This window comes from Procambarus clarkii, chromosome 49 (assembly GCF_040958095.1).
Source record: "Procambarus clarkii isolate CNS0578487 chromosome 49, FALCON_Pclarkii_2.0, whole genome shotgun sequence".
Classification (NCBI taxonomy): Eukaryota; Metazoa; Arthropoda; class Malacostraca; order Decapoda; family Cambaridae; genus Procambarus; species Procambarus clarkii.
In genome coordinates, this window is record NC_091198.1 from 7380868 (window position 1) to 7405550 (window position 24683).

The 24683-nt window shown below is 44.9% G+C and overlaps 1 protein-coding gene across 3 annotated transcripts; it reads right to left on the reverse strand.

Annotated features, from left to right (window-relative positions):
• Positions 1 to 356: 356 nt before the first annotated feature.
• Positions 357 to 24634, reverse strand: LOC123763278 (hsc70-interacting protein). Of its 3 annotated transcripts, none has more exons than XM_045750396.2 (9): positions 24478 to 24634; positions 22172 to 22307; positions 10286 to 10425; positions 8175 to 8342; positions 6503 to 6644; positions 4641 to 4743; positions 3753 to 3860; positions 2062 to 2196; positions 357 to 1182 (listed from the first exon to the last, which is right to left on the reverse strand). In XM_045750396.2, the coding sequence occupies exons 2-9, from the start codon at positions 22279 to 22281 to the stop codon at positions 862 to 864; spliced, it is 1227 nt and encodes a 408-aa protein (XP_045606352.1). In that variant the 5' UTR covers positions 22282 to 22307; positions 24478 to 24634; the 3' UTR covers positions 357 to 861. The 3 variants fall into 3 exon arrangements, with proteins under 3 accessions (XP_045606352.1, XP_045606354.1, XP_069159053.1); XM_045750398.2 differs by having other exon boundaries at positions 24469 to 24600; XM_069302952.1 differs by lacking the exon at positions 24478 to 24634 and adding an exon at positions 24335 to 24353.
• Between the last annotated feature and the right edge of the window lie 49 nt (positions 24635 to 24683).

A 24683-nucleotide genomic window follows, 5' to 3' on the forward strand; every position in this document is an offset into this window, starting at 1 on the left:
CGTATTGGCCATACTCGCTTAACTCGTGGTCACTTAATAGAGCGCCGCCCTACTCCTTATTGTCCAAATTGCATTGTCCCTCTTACGGTCGTGCATATCCTTGTCGAATGTCCCAACTTCCCGGACAAGCGTGTCTTGTTTTCCGACAGTGCCCCGCGGTCGTTTGTCCCTCGATAGAATTCTTGGTGAATCAGATACTTTTGATATCGTTTGCCTTATGCGTTTCTGTTCACATATTGGCATCCTTGGCGATATTCAGCGCCCTCTGATTATTCCGCACATTTGATGGCTACATAGCCTTCCTGGTTTGGTGCCTTCTTTTGATACTTTCTTCCTTGTAAAGGTTAAGAGAGTGCTTTAATATTATACATTTTATTAAAGAACTTTTCCTTGGACAATTTCCGTGTTATATTTAAAGAACAAATTGCAACTTTAATTGGTAACTTTCAGGCTAAAGAAAAAAAAAAGACAATGTACATGAAGGAAACTTAAATCCAAAAGCCTAAACACTACCTTAATTACAATTATTTCATTGAATGAAACCAGCAACTTAACAAATTTGTATAGCCTATCCTTATCTGGTACATGCAATAACTGCATGCTCAAGGTTACACATGAAACTGCCTTAAGAGATCATTGTAAGTTAACACTTGTCTTCAGACAATCCTTAAACAGAAAGGTAGATCAATATGTCAAGTTCTTTATGAAGGTCTTGCCACAAAGAATTTTATATATATATATATATATATATATATGGTACTGTAATGTTTATCACATTATAACAATTTCCACAGAACACTCTCTCAATTAATAGTAGCTTTATCCAACATGTTCTGACCACAAGACAATGTATAATTCCCATTAATCAAGGTCATCACTGCTACTCCGAGGGGAAGGACCACTAGGAGGACCACCAGCCCCGGGAAAGCCGCCAGCTCCTGGGAAGCCACCAGCCCCGGGAAAGCCACCAGCTCCTGGGAAGCCACCAGCCCCGGGGAAGCCACCAGCCCCAGGGAAACCACCAGCTCCAGGGAAGCCCATTGGTGGATCATTATCACTGCCACCTCCGAGTTTGGAAATCAACTTGTTAATTACTGATGCAACTTTTGGGTTAGACTGGTACTTGAAGATATTTGATGGATTGGCAGAGACATCCTGGAAAGCAGCAGCCACTTCTGGATCCTGTAAGGAATTGATGTTTTACCAGTTCTTGCCCATGTCAGAGATATAAATTACAACAGTCGTGTACCTTCTTGTATATAAATAATTAATTACTTAATTATTTATAGGGATAGGGAATTAGGTATGCTTAGGGGTGCCTTTTCGCCATGCCCTGTGGCGGGGGTGATTGGTGCCCTGAAGCTACATAAACACCCTATACCCCCCCGAAGTGGCAAGGGGAGTTAGGGGACAAGAAATTTTCCTAGTGCACATACCAATAGCTAGAAAACATTTTTGAAACAAAATGGAATTTAATTGCAAAAATAGTTTGTTCAGAATCAAAAGCTTTATCCAAAATACCTGGTATAAATTGTTACAATTCTGTTGTAATGAACAGGTGTACAGCAGTGTATAAATCAAACTAACATTCATCTTTACTGTCATTTTTTTTTATCACAAAGGGCCACCAGCATATGAGTTGTCTAGATTCCTCCTAGCTCATCTAACTACACTACTCTTGTTATCAGACACCTTTGCTATTAAATAGTTAATATAAAAAACCTGAGTAATATATATTTTGTTTTTAACATTTGAAAACAAATCAGACAAAAATTTAGAAAAAATATGACCTGGAAAATTACTGCAAGTGACAAATCAAACTTTCACAATGGATAGCTGAAAATCTGAGTATGGATCCAAGATTAAAATGACTGGTACATTTAGCAAACTCGGTCCATAATATACATGAGGCTACTGTATTCAACAAATGTTGTAGGTCCAGATTTGAGATGGTTCCATTGTACACCTGCAGCCCTTTTGGTCACCAAGAGATCAATAGCTGGAACACTTCCCAATATAAAGTAATTTTATCTTAACTTATAATTACTCAAATGTTCTTACCTGCATTGCTGCTAAAATGTCAGGATCCTTGAACAAATTTCCTATATCTGGCATTCCACTAGGTCCACCAGCTCCTGGCATGCCTCCTGGGAAACTGAATGAGGTTCCTTGTGATTTCTTTTGCTCTTCTTGTGCCTGTAATTATTTTGTATTTGTAGTGTATAGTCAACTCTTCCTCTGGAAAACCACACTGAGCAAATTTAACTTAATATGAGAAAAAGTGTAACATTCCAAAAACTTCAAATTTGTTGACAAAATCTCTACCACCTGCCACTTTCCATCGAAGAGGAAGACAGAAGAGAAGTATAACACCAGGCAACATGGGTTTAGAAACTGCAGAGGGGCCCATACAGCTATAGCCCTGATCTATCTTGAGCACATAGCTAACGCAATGTTGAAAAAAAGATTAGCGTAATATAGTGCTTAGAGACGTTTCGAAAGCCTTCGACAAAGTTGGGCACACAGTAATATATAAGAACTAAAATATAAGATATCTAAGGTAGGACTCCCACAGATATACTGCTACGCTCAATATCGGCAGCTACTTGTGTGACATAATAGAACTGAAAAGTAGAGTACCACACGGAAGCTGCCCCTCTCCCACTCTATTCAACATATATATACAGCTGACCTACCCCAACCCCAACATGCAGAATACATCACAAATGCTGATTATGTCACCCAAATAATATGCCAATTAAGACCATCAAAGCCACTACTAGCCAACAAGACCAAGACAGCAATTGAATTCATAAGCAATTTTGAGTAGCAATGGAAAATTAGCACAAATAAACAAAAGTTCCAGATAATACGCACTTCAGAAAGAAACCCAGACCCCATTATCCTTGATAACTGGCCAATCCAATATGCAGATGTAGGCATAATACTGGGACTCATGATCAATAAAACAGGGATAAAAATTCACATAAGGGACTGACAAAACAAAGCCAAAACAGCCTTAGGAAAACTGAGGAGATTCCGAAGCCTCAGTACAAACATACAGATTGTACTTTTGTACTGAGAAGCCTCAGTACAAACATACAGATTGTACTTTTGTGCTGAGAAGCCTCAGTACAAAAAAACAGAAAACTGAAAAGGTTCAGCAATTTACTATAAGACTGGAGACAGAAATATAAAGCAGCTATGGACAAAGATTAAGGGAGCTTAATCTAACAATGCTAGTTGAGAACGATCAGAGGATACATAACCCCAACACAACTCATCCCTATACATATTAGAATGCAGTGATTGCCTAATTATCCTGATCAATGAGACAAGATCTCATCTGCTTTATAAGAAAACAATGAAAATTGGAATAACCTGCATATTTAAAAAGAATTCACATGGAAAGCTTCAATTTTTTTTTTTTACACTAATAGCAAACGTAAATCTGGATTTGACACTGTGCACACACTCGAGTTTATACAATCAAGCAATGAGCAACAATACCCAGATTTCATCCATATTATGAAGCGATTCAAATCATTTGGCAACCACTATATATAAAAAAAAAGAGAAGCCCTGTAAATGTTGATAATGCATTAGTGGCAGCACTGGATATATGATAATTAAGAAGACTTTGTATAAGGAAATCCAGCAATATTTTACTAAGGCATATATATCTCACCAATGTTTGGACAGAATATACAAGACATTTCACAAATTAGTGGAAAAAAAAGGAATGATCCTACCTTCTTTGCTTCCTCTTGAGCTTTACGTGCACGTTCTTTCCTCTCTCCCAGCTCTTTATCCTTCCTCTGGCGTTCATATTTACGGTTGTGTTCTTCCAACTTATTAGCCTGTTGAAATTTTTCTCAATAATTGGTGTACAGTATTGAAGTTGGTTATCATCACAATGTCACTTCTGTGGTCCAATGATGCATTTTAGTATTATCTGTGGTTTGCATAATTAAATCATATACTGTAATGTTAAAACATGTGATCCAATCACAAATTTTCTGAAAATGACTTCCTTAACCATATTTGTAGTGGTTTTTTTTTAATACACAATTAGAGTATAGGTAGAGGTTATCAGAGAACCAATCATCCCATCACTCATACCTACATTTTTGTTCCAGAGATTTTGTGTTGGAACTACTTGTGATAGTGTACCATAAGTCATAATGGATCAGAAAAGGACAAAATTTATTGGAACAGTTATCAAACACAATGCCTGATTCCACAAGAAAGTGCTTTGCACAAAGATTCAGACCCTCAGCACTTTGATCACAAAGTAATTCTACCCCATGTCTCCTCCATCAAATAACAACAACATTGAAGATCATGGAGGATCTATAATCTTGTGTTGGGATTTATGTCCCGACACAAATTTGGGTTGTAATAAAGCCTCGCCATTCACTTTGTATATTCAAATGAATGTGGATGATAAAAGTTAAGAAAAAATATAATAAGACAGAATCTACAAATGGAGGTGATGCCTTCGAGTCCTCAAGTGATATGTGACAAGAATAACCACAAATTGAAAAATCATTGACAGAACTTCAATTAGCATGAAAATGCAACAATCTACTGAAGTAAAGAACCCCTCATATGATTATGCAATACAATGCTCTACTTACATTCGGTTGCACCTCTTTTAGCCATTCATCTGTCTGCTCGTCGAAGTCTAGTTTGCAGGCCAGCCTAAGATCCTTTGCTGCTTCCAGCCAGTTGCCCAGCAACCTAGGAAAATATTGTTTTATTAATTAAATACTGTATAGTAAAATGAGAAATTAATCAACACCCAACCATTCATAGGAGAGTGACCAAATGTTTTGGACAGATGAATGTTCCAATCCAGCTTCTTTAGTCAAATGTATTTGTCTGAAATCAACAGCATGTGTAGTTGTGATGACATTTTTGTATGCCTTTGCTTTGATCTAGATCCACAAATTTTTTGTTAATTTTTTTATCCAATTTCACACGACTCTTAAGGCTTAGTATTATGAATACACCAAACATGTTTCACACAAACATTACAGTGAAACATCAAGTATATAAGAGATATTGATATTTATTAAATATTATTTCATGTAAATTTTACATTGCTTATATTTTTTGGGTGGAGGCTGGGCCTCAGTAACTAAACAATACATTGGCTCTAATACCAAAGAGTATCCAAAAACTACTAGGCCTCAAGACTTGTGTAGGACTATCGAACCAGAATCTGGCGTGTTCATCAAGGTGAGGGGAGCATTTGGGACCCACGATTGACCAAAAACGACAGATTTCCTCTAATTATTATTTGTCATTTACTTTTAAACTACCTTTTACACTACAATAAATATGGAACCCACAATCCTCATACACCTCCTCGTAATAATTTCCTTACACTATGAGTGTGAAGGGATATTGATATTTAGTAGCAAAACACCTTTAATCTTAAGATTGATAAAAAATTAGTCAATAACCTATCACTTCTACCAAACAATAACTAAAATGCTTTTTCACTACCTTACAATCTTTCTATGAGCTATATACTGACAACATATTTTGCACACACCCCATGCATTTGTGTTCCTCACGTGTGCCCCAAAGAATGAGGTGATTTGGTGAAATGCTATGCCCAAGATTACCATCCGAGTTGCCGTCGGGGAAGTGGCTCAAATAGCCTTGGCTATCACTTCCTTTTGACGGCCGTGATGGTCAAGTGGATTAAGGCGCCCTGTAGTTACCAGTTGCGTTGCTCCTGGGAGTATGGGTTCGAGTCACTTCTGGGGTGTGAGTTTTCATTCGCATATAGTCCTGGGGACCATTCAGGCTTGTTCGCATTTGTGTTCCTCACGTGTGCCCCAAAGAATGAGGTGATTTGGTGAAATGCTATGCCCAAGATTACCATCCGAGTTGCCGTCGGGGAAGTGGCTCAAATAGCCTTGGCTATCACTTCCTTTTGACGGCCGTGATGGTCAAGTGGATTAAGGCGCCCTGTAGTTACCAATTGCGTTGCTCCTGGGAGTATGGGTTCGAGTCACTTCTGGGGTGTGAGTTTTCATTCGCATATAGTCCTGGGGACCATTCAGGCTTGTTCGCATTTGTGTTCCTCACGTGTGCCCCAAAGAATGAGGTGATTTGGTGAAATGCTGTGCCCAAGATTACCATCCGAGTTGCCGTCGGGGAAGTGGCTCAAATAGCCTTGGCTATCACTTCCTTTTGACGGCCGTGATGGTCAAGTGGATTAAGGCGCCCTGTAGTTACCAGTTGCGTTGCTCCTGGGAGTATGGGTTCGAGTCACTTCTGGGGTGTGAGTTTTCATTCCCATGTAATTATATATATGGCCACAGAAGTCATTAAATTTTTTTTTCAACTTAAAACAATGATATGAAAAAGTAATCAAAAACATATACACTGACATGCTAAAGTCTCATTACATTTACAAAAGTCTTACATTTTACATCATATAAAGTAAAGAGCTTTAAACCAATAAAACAAAGACCGATTTTACCTGTTAGCTCGTCCACGGAATTTATAGGCACCAGCAGAGTCTGGATTGTGCTTAAGTGCCTCATTGCAGTCCCTGATTGCAGCTTTTACCCTCTTCTGCTTCAGAAGCACACTAGCTCGCTTGGCATACAGCATAGCAGATTCTGCAAGACTTATCCCATGTAATATAAACCAGAAAACAGTGCAGTTGCAAGTACAGTACATTAGCTTTACAAGCACAACATTACGGGTTTGAGTCGCAAGCAGGGAAGAGCATTTTTGAGCAACAACTTAAATTCAATTTGCCTGAATACCCAACAGTGATTGCAAACCTTGATGTAAATTAATTGTAAACTGAATTCCATGAGCAAGATGTTATCATTTTCAAATTCAATGAGAAAAAAAATTAATAAAAATTAATAAATTAATCTTTGTAAATAAAACATATTGCAGGTATAAAATAAATATCTCATTAAATCAGTAGAAATTTTAGTTCTGTCTGTCACACTCATAACCATAATTGACAGCAATGAGTGGTGAAGCAGGGTCGGCCTTGAGAGCAGCGGGGCCCAACTGCCAGAATTTTTGGTGAGGTCCCCAGGTTCACAGACAAGGTCTGTTTCAGTGAAATGATTTTTTTTAAATATTTTTTTTTTTTTTTAGAAAACAAAAAAATAAACATTCAAAGTGTAAGTGAACAACATTGCTGGAAATACATTATCTTTCACTGCATTTCTAAAAACTTATTTTTATATAAACAAGTTATATTTCTTGCACACATGTAAGCCTAAAAGTTCTGTTTAACTAAAGCTTGGAAGCTTGGGTTGGTTTATATGATGAGCCTTTACAGGTTTGGCGGTTAGAAGGCAGTTTTACTTAAGCTAGAGTAGATTACCCCAGCACAAGACTCATTTGGAAGCAATTGGTTCAAAATTGTTTAAAACTGGCCTTAAACAGATTACTGTTCAGTATCCATATACTGTTATGTAATCCAGTATGCAAGTTCATTATGTTAGGAAGTAAGCTGTAAGGAAGTTAACTTCCTTACAGCTCCTAGTACATTTTCAATATTTTCAGTCTAAATTTCAAATTTTGTTTAAGTATAATTTAAAACATAATAAGCTCCCATCTCACACTCTTGACTTTCAAAATCAATTGCCCTGGGTTTTTTCAACATTTACTATAAATTTACTCCTACTCTACACTCTATATTCTAAACCTAATTTTTTCTATGACAAGATCTAAATTTTTCTAAATAAAAATTCACTTTTTTATCCATACTTACCATATCAGGTTTTTAAACATTAATTGCTATGGCCCAAATACAAGACCATTATTTAGCAATTACCAATATTGCCATCTTGAGAAAGGAGCAACATAAGAGAACACTGAAGACTAAATCAAGCTACAGTAAGGCACAAAGTGGCTGGTGATCCACCAAGTTGAGAGAAAACAGGTCGAGTACAGTACTTTATAAGGTGAAATACATGCCAAACATTGAAGATGACCACAGCTAGAGGTCATTCAGGCATCTATAATATGATTCCTCTTTACTGAAAAAGTAAAGGGGGATAAACACATGCAATGGAAGTACTTCTCAGGTAGGTCTGTTATGCATGGGCATATCAGATTTGTTCTGGCCAGTACTAGTTGTTACAATCAAATGAAGTGAGCAAGCTTTTAATTCACGTTACCTGGATTAAGTTTTATTGCTTCTGTGAAGAGATCAACAGCTTTTTGCAGGTCTCCATCGGAAAGAGCCATCATTGCCTCAGAACGCTTTTCATCAGCTGCATCCATATCTTCTTCTGATGGTACATTATTGCTATCACCCAATTCAGGAGGATCTACCGTTTCGGGTTCTATTGAGGATTAAAAAAAATAAATATTGTATACATGTTTATCATTTAACCCCTAAAGTGTAGTCAACATCATGTATTGATCCAGTGTAATGTGGTCATCATCAAATGAAGATCTACATTTTGACTACAATGACAAAATCTATATTTTGTTTCAATGCCTGAATACCAATGTTACCCATATGGTTCCAATAGCACAATAGTGTCTCCTACCTGTCATGCAAGGTCAGAAAATAATTTAGAGTAAGTCGGACTTCAGCTCTTAGTTTCCCATCAACAAATAACGATGACCAAACTTGCCCATTCCAACATAACAATCTTCACAGTACTGTATATGCATGTATGTAATTATTTAAGCGCAGCTACAGGATGAGAGCTACACTCGTGATGTCCCATCTTCCCAGGATTTCTTGTCACATACTGTAATGCCTTGAAACTATAGTACCCATGGTTTTGGTCTCCACCATCTTCTCACTAACTTGTTCCAACCGTCTACAACTCTGCAAAAGAATCCTTTCTAATATTTTTTCAGCACCTTTGTTTCCTTAGCTTGAATCTGTGACCTCTTCTTCTTGAGGATGCAGGTTTCAGGAATTCCTCTTTATCAATTTGGTCGATTCCCAATACTGTATTATTTTGTAAGTGGTGATCATATCACCTCGCTTTCTTCTATCATCTAGCTTTGCCATATTTAACACCTCTAGCCTTTCCTCATAACTCTTGTTTTTGAGTTCTTTCCTCTGTATTGTAATTGTATTCCCTCTGGTTATCATTTACATAGATAATGAATATTACAAATGCAAGAACTGAACTTTGAAATATTCTGCTTGTGACATTTCTCCAGTTAGATACATTACCTCTGATCACTGCTCTAATTTATCTGTCATTAGAAAATTTTCATCCATTACCAATTCAGTAGTCTGTCATCACTGCTTTGTGTTCAAACTTTCATGAGTGTCTCTTGTGTGGGATTTTGCCAAAGGCCTTATTTCAGGTCCAGGAATATGCAATCAGCACAATCTTTCCTTTCTTAGATGATCTCTATGGCTCTATCTTAAAACTAAGAAGATTTGTAAAACAAGACCTTCCCACTTAATAGCCAATTGTTCGCTATTGTGTCATTTCTTTCTAGGAAATCTGTCCATTGAATTTCAATTATTTTGATAACGCGTTAACTACCAGTTTTGCCAATGATATACGATCTCTAGTTTAGAGGGTCTTCCATGTTCGCACTTATATAGATTGGAACAGTTTGCCTTTTTCCTTATGTTAGATTCCCTATTTGTAAGGGATGTTTGGAAGAAAATTTGTAGTAGGGGCACTAATCTGATTCACATTACAGTACCTTAACAACCAAGACAAAACTCCAACTGGACCACTGCTTTATTTTTGTATACTGTATCTCCCAAAAGTTTTTCTACCTCATCTCTAGACAATTACATATACTCTTAAGTTGCATTCAAAAGTTGATACTGCTGCTGGTGGCTGAAAATCTTATTCTGGTCAAACACACTTTGGAAGTGTTCACTTTGTGTTTCACACATTTCCTGTTCAGTTTCAAAGTATGTTTTCCATTTGTAGTCTATACATTTTGTCTTTCACTTGTAATTTGCTTTTCATGAATTTATAGAATAGGCTGGGATCTGTCTTGCATTTGTCCATGATTTTTTCCCCAAAGTATCTTGATGTTTCTCTTCTCACTGCTGTGTAGTTCTTTTGGGCTTGTTTGTAGTATTGGAACATCTGTGGGTTTAGCCCATTCATATAGTGATTCCACTTTTTTGTCTTTCGTTCTCTGGACCTCTCACAATTTTTATTAAACCAGTTCTGTTATAAAATAATAGATTTCAACCTAAATAAAAATTATATATCAGATGCTAAATGAGTTATTTTCAAGTATGTTCCCATTTTAATTCAGAAATATCTACACAGGATATAAAACCTACCAATCACCCCTTCATTGTTCAGCTCAACATCACTTTCTTCCAATTCTGATTCAGGTTCAGAATTTTGCATTGGCTCCTCCTCAGGTTTTGGCGAAGTGGGTTTCATCGGCAACTTTGCACCCAGACTCAGCAGGTATTCTCTGCAAAATAAATCATGTTCATGACAAAAGATCTCTCGAGTTACGGTAGTCAAAAGTAACGGCAATTCTTGTATGCCATTAGCGCACGTTGAAATTTTAACAATACAAAATGTATAAACTTTAGAAAGTCATTAGAAGTGAAGAACACAAGAATAAAATGCAATACATATCAATATTATGTAATAAAGGACAACCCTAAGTATTAATGAAATTGACAAAGCCTCATGATTGTGTTTAGGTGGTTATATAACGTAAATATTGTATATCAAGTATATATGTATACAGTACAGTATTACATATTCATGTGAATGCCGTGTTATTTATGGCAGAATAAAATAAAAGTAGATTAAGCAATTAATTTAGGTACAGCAAAACAAGAATGAGGAAGGCATAAGAGAAAAAAATGGAACCTCAATACTGGTATGCTGTATTCCAAATCTCTCGGGCAAACTGTGGCATGCACCACACAACTCCTACAATAATAAAAGAATGCCCACTGGAAAAAGCAAGTGTCAAGTCAGAACTAAATCTGCAGCAAAAACACTTGCCTATCCAGAAGCTCACTGTTCTTTCTACTGTATGTAAATACTGTAACATCACAGAGCGTGAGCTCATACATGTTGATGTTTGCAGATGATGCAAAGTTAATGAGAGTAAGAACTGAAGAGGATTGTAGAATGCTGCAAAAAAGACCTTGACAAACTTCACGAGCAAATGCATAAATTGCAGCTGGAATTCAAGTACAATAAGTGTAAAGTAATAAAAATGGGTAAGGGATAAGGGAGACCTGTATTTTAGTAGATCATAAGGGGAAAGCAACTACAAGAAACAATAAGAGAAAAAGACCTGGTAGTAGACATAATCCCACTACTAACACCAGAAGCTCATGTAAACAGTATAACATCAGCAACACATGGGAAGATGGCAAACATAAGAATACCATTTAAAAATCTAAACAAGAAGGCTTTAAGTCCATACACACTACCTAAGAGATCATTATTTGAGTATGCAGTACCAGTATGGAACCCACACCTTGTGAAGCAAAAAACCAGCGTTGAATGTAATGAAACGCCATTTTCTGGGTGAGTCCCGGAGGCTCCCCGGAGCTATCCCAGGCTGATATGCTAATGTCAGACTTTGGCATCAGTCATGTGTATGGAGTTCTTAGGCCTACCGGGGACCACGGCCAGAACCGGGCCCCCTCAGAGAGGCAAGGGGAGCAATGGCCTATAGAAGCCCCCGTGTAGTTGGAAGCATTCTATGTCTGCCATCGACCGGAACAGGCACCCAGAAAGGTAAGCGCCCCAAAACAAACCCCTATTCTGGTTAAAATTGCTACCTAATACCGAACTAGTGGATAGAACTCCCCAACCGAAAACAAGCAAATTAGTGTGACGTCACACACTGCCGCGCCGCTGTCTGCGCAGCTCCCCCCTCCCCGGGAGGGGGAAGGGGGAGCCCCAGACCCCCCGCGCCGGCTACCCACACCTCAGTTCTTGAGGCTGGATGTCAAAAACGCGAAAAACCGCCGACCGGAGGGAGGGAGGGATGCCGGGGAGCCTCCGGGACTCACCCAGAAAATGGCGTTTCATTACATTCAACGCTGGTTTTCTGGGGGGAGCCCCGTCGGCTCCCCGGAGCTAACTACCCACAGACAGAAAAAGAGGGACTTACCCGGGAGGCGGTCGTCGCTCACCCCTCAACTCGAAGCCGAGACAACTGGCTGCAACCGCCGACCCAAAGTAACAGTACAGGCCCGACGAGGGCCAGGGACATTCACAAGGTAACGAGCAGCCAGGACCCTGTTCGACCGCCAAAATCCCCGCGCCCGAATATCAGACCAAGACATATTCCCAAAGACGGCAGCAAGAGCCGCGAACTTACGAACGTCATGGGCACGGGGATAGACCGCAGGCTGGCTAGACCTAATAACCCTGCGGACGACCTGAGAGACCCGAACCCGCGAACAGGGAAGAAGGGAAACCGGATCAACCCACAGTGCGTCCCCGGACACAGAAGCTGTGGCGCGCAAATAACGGCGAAGCGCCGCAACCGGACACAAAACATGATGCACCCCCGGCCTGACCAACCAAGCATCAACCACCCATGGACCCCTCCGGAACGCAGCAGTCTCATTCTTCGCCAGAAAAGAAGGAGACGGCTGCAAACGAACAAAACTATCACCACGACCAAAAGAGCAGAAACCCCTGCGCCGGAGAAGAGCATGAAGCTCCCCTACCCGACCCCCAGAGGCCAAAGCCAACAAGAAAAGTGCCTTGGAAAAACAATCCTGGACCGAAGGGGCCACAACGAAACGAGGAGATGAAAGGAAAGCGAGCACTCTGTCCAAAGACCAGGACGGCTCAGGCGACGCATGAGCAGGCCGGAGGTGAAACAATGCACGAGACAGCTTGCGAAACGGCGCAGATGTAACATCGATACCGAAAGCAAGCTGAAGCGGCTCCGCCAGCGCCGCACGATACGAAGCGACAGTGTTCGGCATAAGATGACGGTCCTGAAACAACCACGAGAGGAAGGACAAGACCACCCGAACAGACAAGGAGCTAACACGACGAAGACGCAAAAAGAAACGGAAGGACCGCCAGGAAACTTCATACTGCCGCCGAGAAGAAGCCCTCAGGTGGGACACCAACAAGGAGGCCACCTGATCACCATAGAGATGATGATAGACTCGAGTCAAAAAAACCATACGCGAAGACTCGAGGAGAAGATCGAACCAGCTACGTGACGTACCGGCCCGATCTGCTGAAAGAGGCGGAGCCGCGGGAAAACCCTCGGGTTCGGACACCGAGCAACCAGCGCCTGAAACCAAGGCTGGGCCGGCCACCAAGGGGCCAGAAGGACAACTCTCCCCCGGTAAGTCTCTAAGCGAGTCAGGACCTGGAGCAACAGCCGAACCGGGGGAAAGAGGTACAGGAACCCCCACCTCGACCAGTCGAGCCGAAAGGCATCGACCCCGACGGCCTCGCAATCGGGGAAGGGCGCCGCATAAACGGGAAGACGCCGCGACCACGCCGACGCGAAGAGGTCCACTTCGGGGCGCCCGAACGTCTGGCAAAGCCAACGGAAGGACTCGTCGTCGACCGTCCACTCCGTGGAGAGGGGAACGAAGCGAGACAGGGCGTCGGCCAAGACGTTGGACACGCCCCGTACGTGAACCGCCAGGAGAGCCAAACCCCGAGAACTCAGCAGACGAGTCACCCGAAGCGACCAACCCCAAAGAGACAAGGACCGCATCGAACCCCCGCGGTTCAGGCAATGAACCACCGGAGAGCAGTCCGAATGGAGCCGAATCGTCGATCCGCGGGCCACCCGAATCCTCCCCAGAGCAAACCACACTGCCGCGAACTCCCGCACCGTACTGTGAGCTCGACGGAAGGACGGATCCCAACGCCCCTGGCCGGCCTGGTGAGCACTGGTCACAAAACCCCAGCCGAGAGACGACGCATCCGTGTACACATCGAGCGAGGGCTCGGGTAGGCGCCAAGGCACTGAACCCCGAAAAACCCGAAGAGGAAGCCAGTGACGCAGCAACCGACGCAAGTTCCCCGGGGGTCGAACTCTGCGATCGCGAGAGAGGCGGAAGGGGGAACCCCGAAGGAACCAGAACAGCCGTCGAAGCCAAACCCGACCCGGCGGGTAGACCACCATCGCGAAGTTCAGGCTCCCGCACAGCCCCTCGAGCAACCACCGGGTGACCCGAGGGCCCTCCAGAAACAGACGAAGGCGGGACCGCAGCCGCAGGAGAGACTCCGGAGGGAGAGACAAGGAGGCGGTCCGAGAGTCCCACACGAGACCCAGCCAAGTCCGAACCTGAGAGGGAACCAGATGGGACTTCCTCCAGTTCACCAAGAACCCGAACCCGGCGAGCTGGGAAAGAACCAAATCCCTGGCTAGCAAGCAAGCTGACTGGCTGGGAGCCCAAACCAGCCAGTCGTCGAGGTAGGCCAACACCCGAACACCTAGGAAACGCAAACGAGCCACCGCAACCCGTGTAAGGCGTGTGAACACGCGAGGTGCCAGGTTCAACCCGAACGGGAGACAACGAAAGCGGTAACTCAGACGCCCCACTACAAAACCGAGCCAGTCCCTGAACCGCGGATGAATCGGGACATGCCAATAAGCGTCCCGGAGGTCCAGGGACACCATCCAAGCACCCGGCTCCAAGAGGAGCCGAACCTGAGACAGCGTAGTCATCCGAAAGGAGGGGCAATGAACCCAGGGGTTCAGACGGGACAAGTCCAGAATGAACCGCAGGTCCGCGCAGTCCCATTTCGGAACCGGAAACAGACGGGAAACCCATCTGAGGGACGACGTCGTTTCGACGACGCCCAAGCGTACCCACTCCAAGACGATTCGACAGAGCGCAGGGGAAGAAGCCTGCCCCGCCAGCCCCGACCCCCCAAAGGGGGGAGGGGCCACCCAATGCCACCGCAGGCCGCGAGACACGACCCGAAAGGCCCACGAATCGTGGGACCAGGCGCGGGCGAACAGCGCAAGCCGCCCCCCCATCGCCCCGTCAAAGGGGCAAACCGCGAAAGGGCCGGCGACCCTTACGAGACCCAGAACCCCGCACAGCGCGAACACCGCGCCGACCAGACGAGGGAGGGTCCGCAGGAGGAGCCAACCCCAAACCTGACACCAGAGGCCTACCACGACGAGAGGAACCCCGAGCCCTGGCACGACCTTTCCGGGAAGACCCACCCCGGGACCCCCGGAAAACCAACAAGTCCGACATCGGACGACAAGTCGCCGACGCAGCCTGAATAAACTGCGCCACGGCCGACTCCCCAAACAGGAGAGGACAAAAAGGTGAAGAACGCCTAAGAGCCAGAGCCCAAGCAGATTCCAGGGAGGAACCCAGCACCGCCTGCCGACACGCGAGACGGGAAGCATAGAACAGGGAAACCGCATCCCGCAAAATCGGCGTGAACAGCTTCAACAAGGCAGCCGACGAACGCGCAGCCGAGGACAAGGTGCCGGACCCCGGGACGGACCCAAGCGTCCCCACATCCTCCACGAGCCAATCCGAAGACAGCTCCAGGAGGGAAAAGAACCGCAAGGCCGAACACAAAAGGCCCCGAGCGCGCAAGTCCTCCGCCACGAGCGTCGCCGAAAGGGAGGGAACCTGCACATGGAGCTGAATAACGCCCACATCGCGGGGAAGGGCAGGGGCAAACAAGCACTCATTCAGGTACTCAAGTTCACCCCCCAGGAAAACCTGAAGCACCGTGGAAGCTTCCCGCCACTCCAGCGTGCGGGAACGACAGAAGGAATGCCAGGAATCCAGACCAAACAAGGGGCAGTCTGCTAGCCAGGACGACTCCGGAACCTCGTAACGGAGCCAGAAAGGGAACGAAGTCCCAAACCTGAACGTGGACGGATCCATTTCCGAGGCATAATCCGGGTCACGCAGGAGGTAAGCTGCAAAGGCCGCTCGCACCACACCAGGTTGGATGCGATAAGCCGAAAACCTCCGGAAGGACGGAACCGACGTACCCGGGGGAACACGGAACCGTACCCGGGGAGGGGCCGACACCAAATCCAACGCGTACGCAGAGGGGGGGAAAGAAAACCCCACTCCTTGTAACAATAAGCCCCGCTCAGTGGGAAGAAAAACCCAGGCGGGGTCCAGCGGGGCCCAAGGCCCCCAAGTCAGCCCCTCCCCAGCCTCGAGGTCCGTCACCACAGGACCCGAGGCCGAGTCCTCTCCCCAAGCCCCGACCCCACAAGACAAGGACGGAGCAGCCGGAAAAGCTGGAGGAAGGGGGGCCCACTGGTCAGACCCTGAAGCTTCGGCCGGGAGACAAGACTCGAATGCCTCTGCCGCCCCCCCGGAAGGGGCAACCCCCGAAGCTGCCCGAGTCTCGAGATCAAGTAACCCCTGCTCCGACCCCGAAACCCTCAGACGCTTCGGGGCCGGAAGCAGGGGCGGGGGACCAGAACGAACAGAAGGGGAAGGACGAGGAGGTGTGGACTGAACCAGGATCGAAGCGACCCCCACCCCCAAGCCCGGGTCTCGAAAAGCAAAGCGGGGCAGCCCCGGGGCATCCGGGGAAGCAACCAACCGAGCGCGTTGCAACAGACGAAACCTAGACTGCAACGCACGTGCCGCCTGTACCCGAATAGAATCATCAGAGGATTGGGTAAATTGAGTCACAAGCAAGCAGCAACACTCACAGGACTCAGGGGCGAAAATATCACCGACCCAACAGGCAGCGTGGCAGAGGCAAAAACAATGAGGGTCACCCTGAGACAAGGGGACCGAGCAACCCTCAAACTCGCACACAGCGAGTGGGGACTCCGGGGTCACATCCATCGGACCCACGCGCCCCCTAGGGGATTCCCAGGGTCCTGAGCGTTTACTTTAAGAGGACTCGCGCTCAAGTAGTCCCAGGCAGGGTGCTGCAAACCGGCGCCCAAAACTACCAAGCAAACTTCTAAAGCTGAACCCCAGGGACGTGTACACTCACGGGGACCTAGCAGGGGGCGCCACCGAGGAGAACAGTGGAAGGGCAAAAACAAACTGAATAAAATGACAGAACCCCCCACCAGGCAAAAACAAAAAGAAAAACAAAACCCCGCAAGAGGACAGCGAACCCCAAGGAACAGAGCCGGCCGCGATGTCGGGAAATACAAGCTGAGCAGCACCCTGCGCCCCTACCAGTGCAAACTGCCTCTTACCTGCCGGTAACAAGGGAGAACAGAACACCCAAGAGCCCAACAGGCGGCCGAAAAACCGAAAGGTAAAACGGACCAGCAGAGGCAGACCCCGAGGAGCCTGTGGAAGGCGGCCCCAAGCCCCAAGGGCAGTACTTACAGGGCACCTAGGGAAGGCAGCCCTAGGCGCATGCAGCCCGAGTACTGAAGATAACTCCTGGCTCTCGCACCCACAAAACTAACACCACACTCAAAGCACAGTGCAGTAGCGACACCGGAGCCAGAGCACACGACCATCGCCTATAGCATCAGCCTCAAGAACTGAGGTGTGGGTAGCCGGCGCGGGGGGTCTGGGGCTCCCCCTTCCCCCTCCCGGGGAGGGGGGAGCTGCGCAGACAGCGGCGCGGCAGTGTGTGACGTCACACTAATTTGCTTGTTTTCGGTTGGGGAGTTCTATCCACTAGTTCGGTATTAGGTAGCAATTTTAACCAGAATAGGGGTTTGTTTTGGGGCGCTTACCTTTCTGGGTGCCTGTTCCGGTCGATGGCAGACATAGAATGCTTCCAACTACACGGGGGCTTCTATAGGCCATTGCTCCCCTTGCCTCTCTGAGGGGGCCCGGTTCTGGCCGTGGTCCCCGGTAGGCCTAAGAACTCCATACACATGACTGATGCCAAAGTCTGACATTAGCATATCAGCCTGGGATAGCTCCGGGGAGCCGACGGGGCTCCCCCCAGAAAAAAAAAAAAATTAAAAGTTCAGTTTTGCAACTAAATTAGTATCAGAATTGAGACGGCTCAGCTATAAGGACAGGCTGAAGGAACTCTCCTTACAACCGAATAATAGAGACGAAACAAGGGCAAAAGAAATAAAATCACAATAACAATAGAAACAGAATCACAACATACAAGATTCCGAAGGGAATAGGCAAAGTAGACAAAAGAAGCATATTTAAATTAAAATCAGGCAGGACAAGAGGACTTCGATGGAAGATGAACACACAATTAAGTCAGAGATGCAAGGAACTTTTCGTTCCTTGTATGAGTGGTCATCAAAGTGAATGTACTGATGGAAGAGGCTGATCAACCCAATTCCATCCACAACTTACAATGATAATATTATAAAAATCTTAATGTTGAGAGACATAATTAGTGCACCAGGTATAAACAGCTATGAGCATGCCTGGAGCATACCTGGAGAGGGTTCTTTTATTCCCCATCTTGTGCTAACTTGTAACAACTTAGTCCAACAGGCTGTTGCTTGGAGTGGCCTGCAGGCCTACATGTCCACTACATCCTAGTTGGTCTGGCATGTCTTGTGAGAACTTAGGTAAATACTTTCTAAAGACAGCCACCTTTGTTCCGGCAACATTTCTAATGCTTGTTGGGAGGGTACTGAACAGCTCTTACTGAACTGATACGTTCTCCAATTGTGCCTATGGCACCTCTACCTATCACTCATTCTATTCTGCACTTCCTTCCATATTTTTCACTCCAGTATGTTGTTATTCTACCATGCAAATTTGTGACCTGGTATCTTCCATGTATATATTAATTGATACCGCTCTTATTTCCTTTGCAGAGAGTACATTCTGAGAGCTTTGAGATGGTCCCAATAATTTAGATGTTTTATCATGTCTATGCATGTTGTACAGGTTCTCTGTATTCCCTCGATTTCAGAAATCTCTTCTGTTCTGAAGGGGGAAGTGAGTACTGAGCAGTACTCAAGATGGGACAACAACAGTGATTTAAATAGTATTAGCATTGGTGTGGAATCTCTGGATTTGAATGTTCTCATAATCCATTCTATCATTTTCCTGGCTGCCACTATATTTGCTCGGTTATATTCACTAAATATCAGGTTTGTGTATGACGGTAAATCCACATGCTAATGTGGGGGATTTACTATACAGGATTTACTATCATTACATATAAAGATACTGAGTGGAAAAAAACAATGTGAACAAGGACAGCCTATTTATATAGAAAGGAGGTAGGACAAGAGAACATCAGTGGAAGCTGGATTCACAACTGAGTAATTGAAATGCAAGGAAATTCTTGTGGCTTTAAGGGAGGTTGGTAAGTGGAATGCATTGAAGGATGAAATTGTCAAAAACATTATTACTATCCATAACGTCAAGAAAAGACCCAGCGTTGAATGTAATGAAATGCCATTTCTGAGTGAGCCCCGGAGGCTCCCCGGTGTTACCGGGCTGATATGTATGTATTAGACCACAGCATCAGTCGATGGAGTTCTGGTTTACCGGGGACCACGAGCCAGAACCTGGCCCCCTCAGAGAGACAGGAGGAGCAATGGCCTGTGGAAACCCCCCATATGTTTGGAAGCATTCCATGTTTGCCATCGACCAGGGTTTGGCACCCAGAAAGGTAGGTGTAACAAAACAAACTCCACATGGTAAAAATTACTACCTAAAACCAAACAGGGAGGCAGAACTCTCAAACTAAAACAAGCAAACATCACTCACGCCATTGCTCCGCTTGTACATGCAGCTTCCCTCCCCAAGAGGGGGAAGAGGGCCCCGGACCCCACCGTGCCGGCCACTCCAGCATTCAGTTCCGAAGCTGAGCATAAAAAGCCAATGCGAAAAATCGCTGACCGGAGAGAGGGAGGGGTGCCGGGGAGCCTCCAGGGATCACCCACAAAATGGAGTTTCATTTCATTCAATGCTGATTTTCTGTGGAGTAGCCCCTATGGCTCCTCGGAGCTACCTAAACAAAGAAAAGTGACAAGAGGGACTTACCCGAGAGATGGCCGCCACTAGCATCTCTAACTCGAAGTTTGAGACAACTGACTGCAGCCTGCAACCCAAAGCGACACGCCCGACTAGGGCTAGGAACGTTGACTAAGTAACACGCGGCCAGGACCCTGTTCGACCTCCAAAATCCCTGTGCCCCAATGTCAGGCCAAGACATGTTACCAAAGATGGCAGTCAAAGCAGCAAACTTACAAACGTCATGGGCTCAAGGATAGACCGCAGGCTGGCTGGACCGAATAACCTTGCAGACAACCTAGGAGACCTGAGCCTGGGAACAGGAAACAAGGGAATCCAGGTCAACCCAAAGTACATCCCCAGCCACAGAGGTTGTGGCGTGCAGGTAACGGCAAAGTCGCAACCGAACACAACACATGATGCATCCCCGGCCTGACCAACCAAGCACCAACGAATCAAGGAACCCTCCGGAAAGCCATTGACTCATTCTTTGCCAAAAATGAAGGAGACAACTGCAAATGAACAAACCTACCGCCAGGACCGAAAGACCAGAAACCTCTGCGCCGGAGGAGAGCATGAAGCTTCCCTACCTGACCCCCAAAAAGCTAATGCCAACAGGAAAAAGAGCCTTGGAAAAATAATCTTGTACTAAAGGGGATACCACAAACTGAGGAGAAGAGAGAAAGGAGAGCACCCTGTCCAAGGACCAAGACAGCTCAAACGGCGCATGAGCAGGCCGGAGATGAAACAAAGCACGAGAAAGCTTATGGAACAGGGCAGAAGTAACATCCACCCCAAACGCAAGCTGAAGAGGCTCCACCAGCGATGCACGATATGAGGTGACAGTATTAGACATCAAGTGATGGTCCTGAAAATCGAAGAAAGGACAAGACAACCCTATCCAAAATAGAAGACAACCTATGAAGAGAGAAAATAGCAAAAAGAGCACCCGGAAACTTTATACTGCCACCAAGACGAAGCATGTAGATGGAACACCATCAACGAAGCCCTCAGTAATGATGAATTACTCCTGGACTATGCACCACACACCCCAGAAATACACCACAAGGCAAATATTACATTAGGCAGAAAATTGATAGGATGGATTACGAGAACTTTCAAATCCAGGGATCCCATCACAATGGTTGTACTCTTCAAATCACTTGTGCTGGCCCGGCTTGAGTACTGCTCAGTGCTCACTTCCCCCTTCAGAGCAGGAGAAATTGCTGAAATAGAGGGGAACACAGAGAACATATACGGCATACATAGACGCGATAAAGCACCTAAATTTTTGGGATCGTGTCAAAGTTCTCCAAATGTACTCACTAGAAAGAAGACGAGAGAAAGATATCAAATAATATATACGTGGAAAATACTGGAAGGCCAGGTCCCAAATCTGCACAGTAAAATAACAATGTACTGGAGTGAACGATATGGAAGAAAATGAAGAATAGAACCAGTAAAGAGCAAGGGGGGTGCTCCCCTGCTCTTTTGTGGTTCTATTCTATTCTTCATTTTCTTCCAGGGCACAATCAGAGAACACTGTATAAACATCAGAGGTCCACGGTTGTTCAGCATCCTCCCAGCGAGCATAAGATATATTGCCGAAACAACCGTGGACGTCTTCAAGAGAAAACTAGATAGTTTTCTTCAAGGAGTGCCGGACCAACCGGGCTGTGGTGGGTATGTGAGACTGCGGGCTGCGCCAAGCAACAACCTGGGAGACCAAACTCCTACAAGTCAAACCTGGCCTTGGGGAGTAAAACAACTCCCAGAACTCCTCAAGCAGGTAAGGCACAGAACTGCAAAGGGTCAGAGGCCAGAGTCGATGACCGCTACAGTCCACATCAGCCGAGGAACTGAGTGCTGGAGCAGCCGGCATGGAGAGTCCAGGGGCACGAGTAGCCACTGCTACTCGTGCCTCTCTGAGGGGAAGCCAGGGTCTGGCTCGTGGTCCCCGGTAGGCAAGAACTCCATCGACTGATGCCATGCTCTAATACATATATATCAGCCAGCTAAGTTCCAGGAACCGTAGGGGCTCCCCACAGAAAATATAACTGAAATGATGTAATTAGCACACACTAGGTATATAAGGATAGGAGGTGAGGCATGAAGAACTTGACCTAGCTCCCACATAATCAACAAAATAGGTAATCGCTTAACAAAAATGTTTCTATAATTAGCTTCAGGATGTGTTTAATATTCAAAATATATGATATTCAGTACTGTGGTATACTCTTGATAAATGATAAATTTTAGGCATAAGTCACACACATTTTGTAATAAATGGTTAATATTGTATAGTACAAATCTACTACTGTTGCTGTATCTTACCTGAAGAATGAAAGCTCTGGAAGATGAAGAATCTTGGGGTTTTCACGACATGCATCAATAAACACCTGAAGTCTCTTCAGGTCTTCTGGCTTCATACTCTCCTCTGCCATGATTGCAGACAACCAATATTACCAACCTACATCAGAAAGAATACTTCTGTTGTAAAAACGTATAACCACTATACTTTAAGATTTTAATCAAGAAAAAATAAAATTTACTTGATCAAGATTAGACTACTGTACTGTACAAATGTATGATGACAGTAAGTCACAATAACATGGCTGAAAATTAGACACCCAGCCAGCACATCTGAAAATAAAGGATGTGATAACATTTCGGTCATGATTTCCTTTATTTTTCAAATGTGTGGATTTTGGTGTCTACAAAATTAAAGATTACGGAAAGTACAGTATATGCCAGACTGACATATCTAGCAACTTCACAAGTAACAATATAATAATTCAATAATTTAGTAATAATTTAGTAATAATAATAACAATAATAACAATTATTATTAGATGTCGAGATGAAAGTTTCGTCCTAATCACACACTGAGACCTTGACAAAGCACTCAGAAGAGTGTGAAAGACTTGGTGTAAATTCCTTACATAAATTTCACAAATCACAAGTGTGGGTTTTTATCCAATAATAACAATAATAATAATTCAATGTGACAGGGAACAGGCTGCCAGTTTACACATACAGTACATGTTAGGCTTATATTGCGGTTCCCTCCAGGGTCAAATTAATGACCATCCCCAGGATGCAATCCCACAAGCCGACAAGCTCCTGGGGTACCTGGACTGTACCTAGATGGGTTCTGGAGTTCTTCTACCCCCAGAAGATTGAAGTAGAAGAATCAATCAATCACTTGCCAGCTCTTAGTGGGGTCTAAGAGCTGGCAAATGTTTAATCCATTTAAGTCTGTATTTGAATGCACTTAACCTAACCTAACCTGACTAAACAAAATAATAATATAATATTGTAATTACCCAAGAGTAGTTGAGCTACACTTGTGGTGTCCTGTTTTCCTGGTATTCTTTGTCATATGAAGCTTTGAATCAACTGGCGGTTTTGGCATCCACCATCTTCTCACTTAATTTGTTCCAACTGTCTAACACTCTGCAAAAAGTTTTGCAGAGTGTTAGACAGTTGGAACAAGTTAAGTGAGAAGATGGATGCCAAAACTGTCAGTTGATTCAAATCTTCATATGACAAAGAATACCAGGAAGACAGGACAACTACTCCTGGGTTATCTTGAGATGATTTCGGGGCTTTTTAGTGTCCCCGCGGCCCGGTCCTCGACCAGGCCTCCACCCCCCAAGAAGCAGCCCGTGACAGCTGACTAACACCCGGGTACCTATTTTACTGCTAGGTAACAGGGGCATTGGGTGAAAGAAATTCTGCCCATTGTTTCTTGCCAGCGCCTGGGATCGAACTCAGGACCACAGGATCACAAGTCCAGCGTGCTGTCCGCTCGGCTGACCCCAGTGGGTAATTACAATATTATCTTATTATTTTTGTTTAGTCAGGTTAGGTTAAGTGTGTTCAGATACAGACATAAATGGATTAAACATTTGCCAGCTCTTAGACCCCACTCAGGAAAAAGTGGCTAGTTTAAATGGGAAAATTTTTAAATTGGGCAACTTGTCCTAATACTAACTACTGATGGATCAATTATAAATTGATTCATGATGCATATTCAACCAAACTAAAGTGCTCAAGGCAAGTAAACAGTTCATAAATGATCTAAAGGTTTACCAACATTGTTCTGCTAAGTGTACCTATTCCAGTCTACCTGCCCTAGGCTGCCAGTCCACCTGGCCTGAGCTACCAGTCTACCTGGCCTGGACTACCAGTCCACCTGGCCTGGGCTAACAGTTTACCTAGCCTGGGCTACTAGTCTACCTGGCCTGGGCTAACAGTTTACTTAGCCTGAGCTGCCAGTCTACCTGGCCTGGGCTACCAGTCTACCTGGCTCAGGTTTCACCTTGAATCCGCAGCCCCACACCACAGACATTTTCTCATAATGTCCCCAAATACAAACTTAATAACTGACAGCATGAAACAATTAACAAAACGTCCCCCCAAAACTCCCACGGAAACACAATATCATCCACAACTCGGCCTTCCAGTCTCCCATAACAAGAAAACTGTAATAACAGTCTCGTGGAGCTGTTTGAGAGATGACGACGCGGCGGCCCGCTACCAATCCATCTTGTGAGGGGGCAAGTGTGAGTGTGTGTGTGGCACCTCCAGCACCTAGCCTGGCACTCTCTGTCACCCCTGGCACTCACCACACCTACCGGAGTCAAGTGCCTGGCTGCTGGATGCTAGGAGAGTGGCAGGAGATGAGGAGGAGGAGGCTGGAGAGGAGAGAGAGACAAGAGCGTGACTGACTACTGGTCGCCCCACGCTACTCTTCACACAACACTAATTCCCCCAAAAATTCTCTCCAGTATTTATTTATTTACGTGTATTTACCGGAATTTTTTTAATTTTTTTATTTTGT

Bases quoted from the DNA above. Each gene is read 5' to 3' on its own strand.
- LOC123763278 (XM_045750396.2), bottom strand. From the start codon at position 22,281: ATGGCAGAGGAGAGTATGAAGCCAGAAGACCTGAAGAGACTTCAGGTG. The intron at 4,744-6,502 runs GTAAAATCGGTC...ATATTTTCCTAG, and splicing joins TTCCGTGGACGAGCTAACAG to GTTGCTGGGCAACTGGCTGG. The intron at 2,197-3,752 runs GTAGGATCATTC...AAATAATTACAG, and splicing joins CTCAAGAGGAAGCAAAGAAG to GCACAAGAAGAGCAAAAGAA.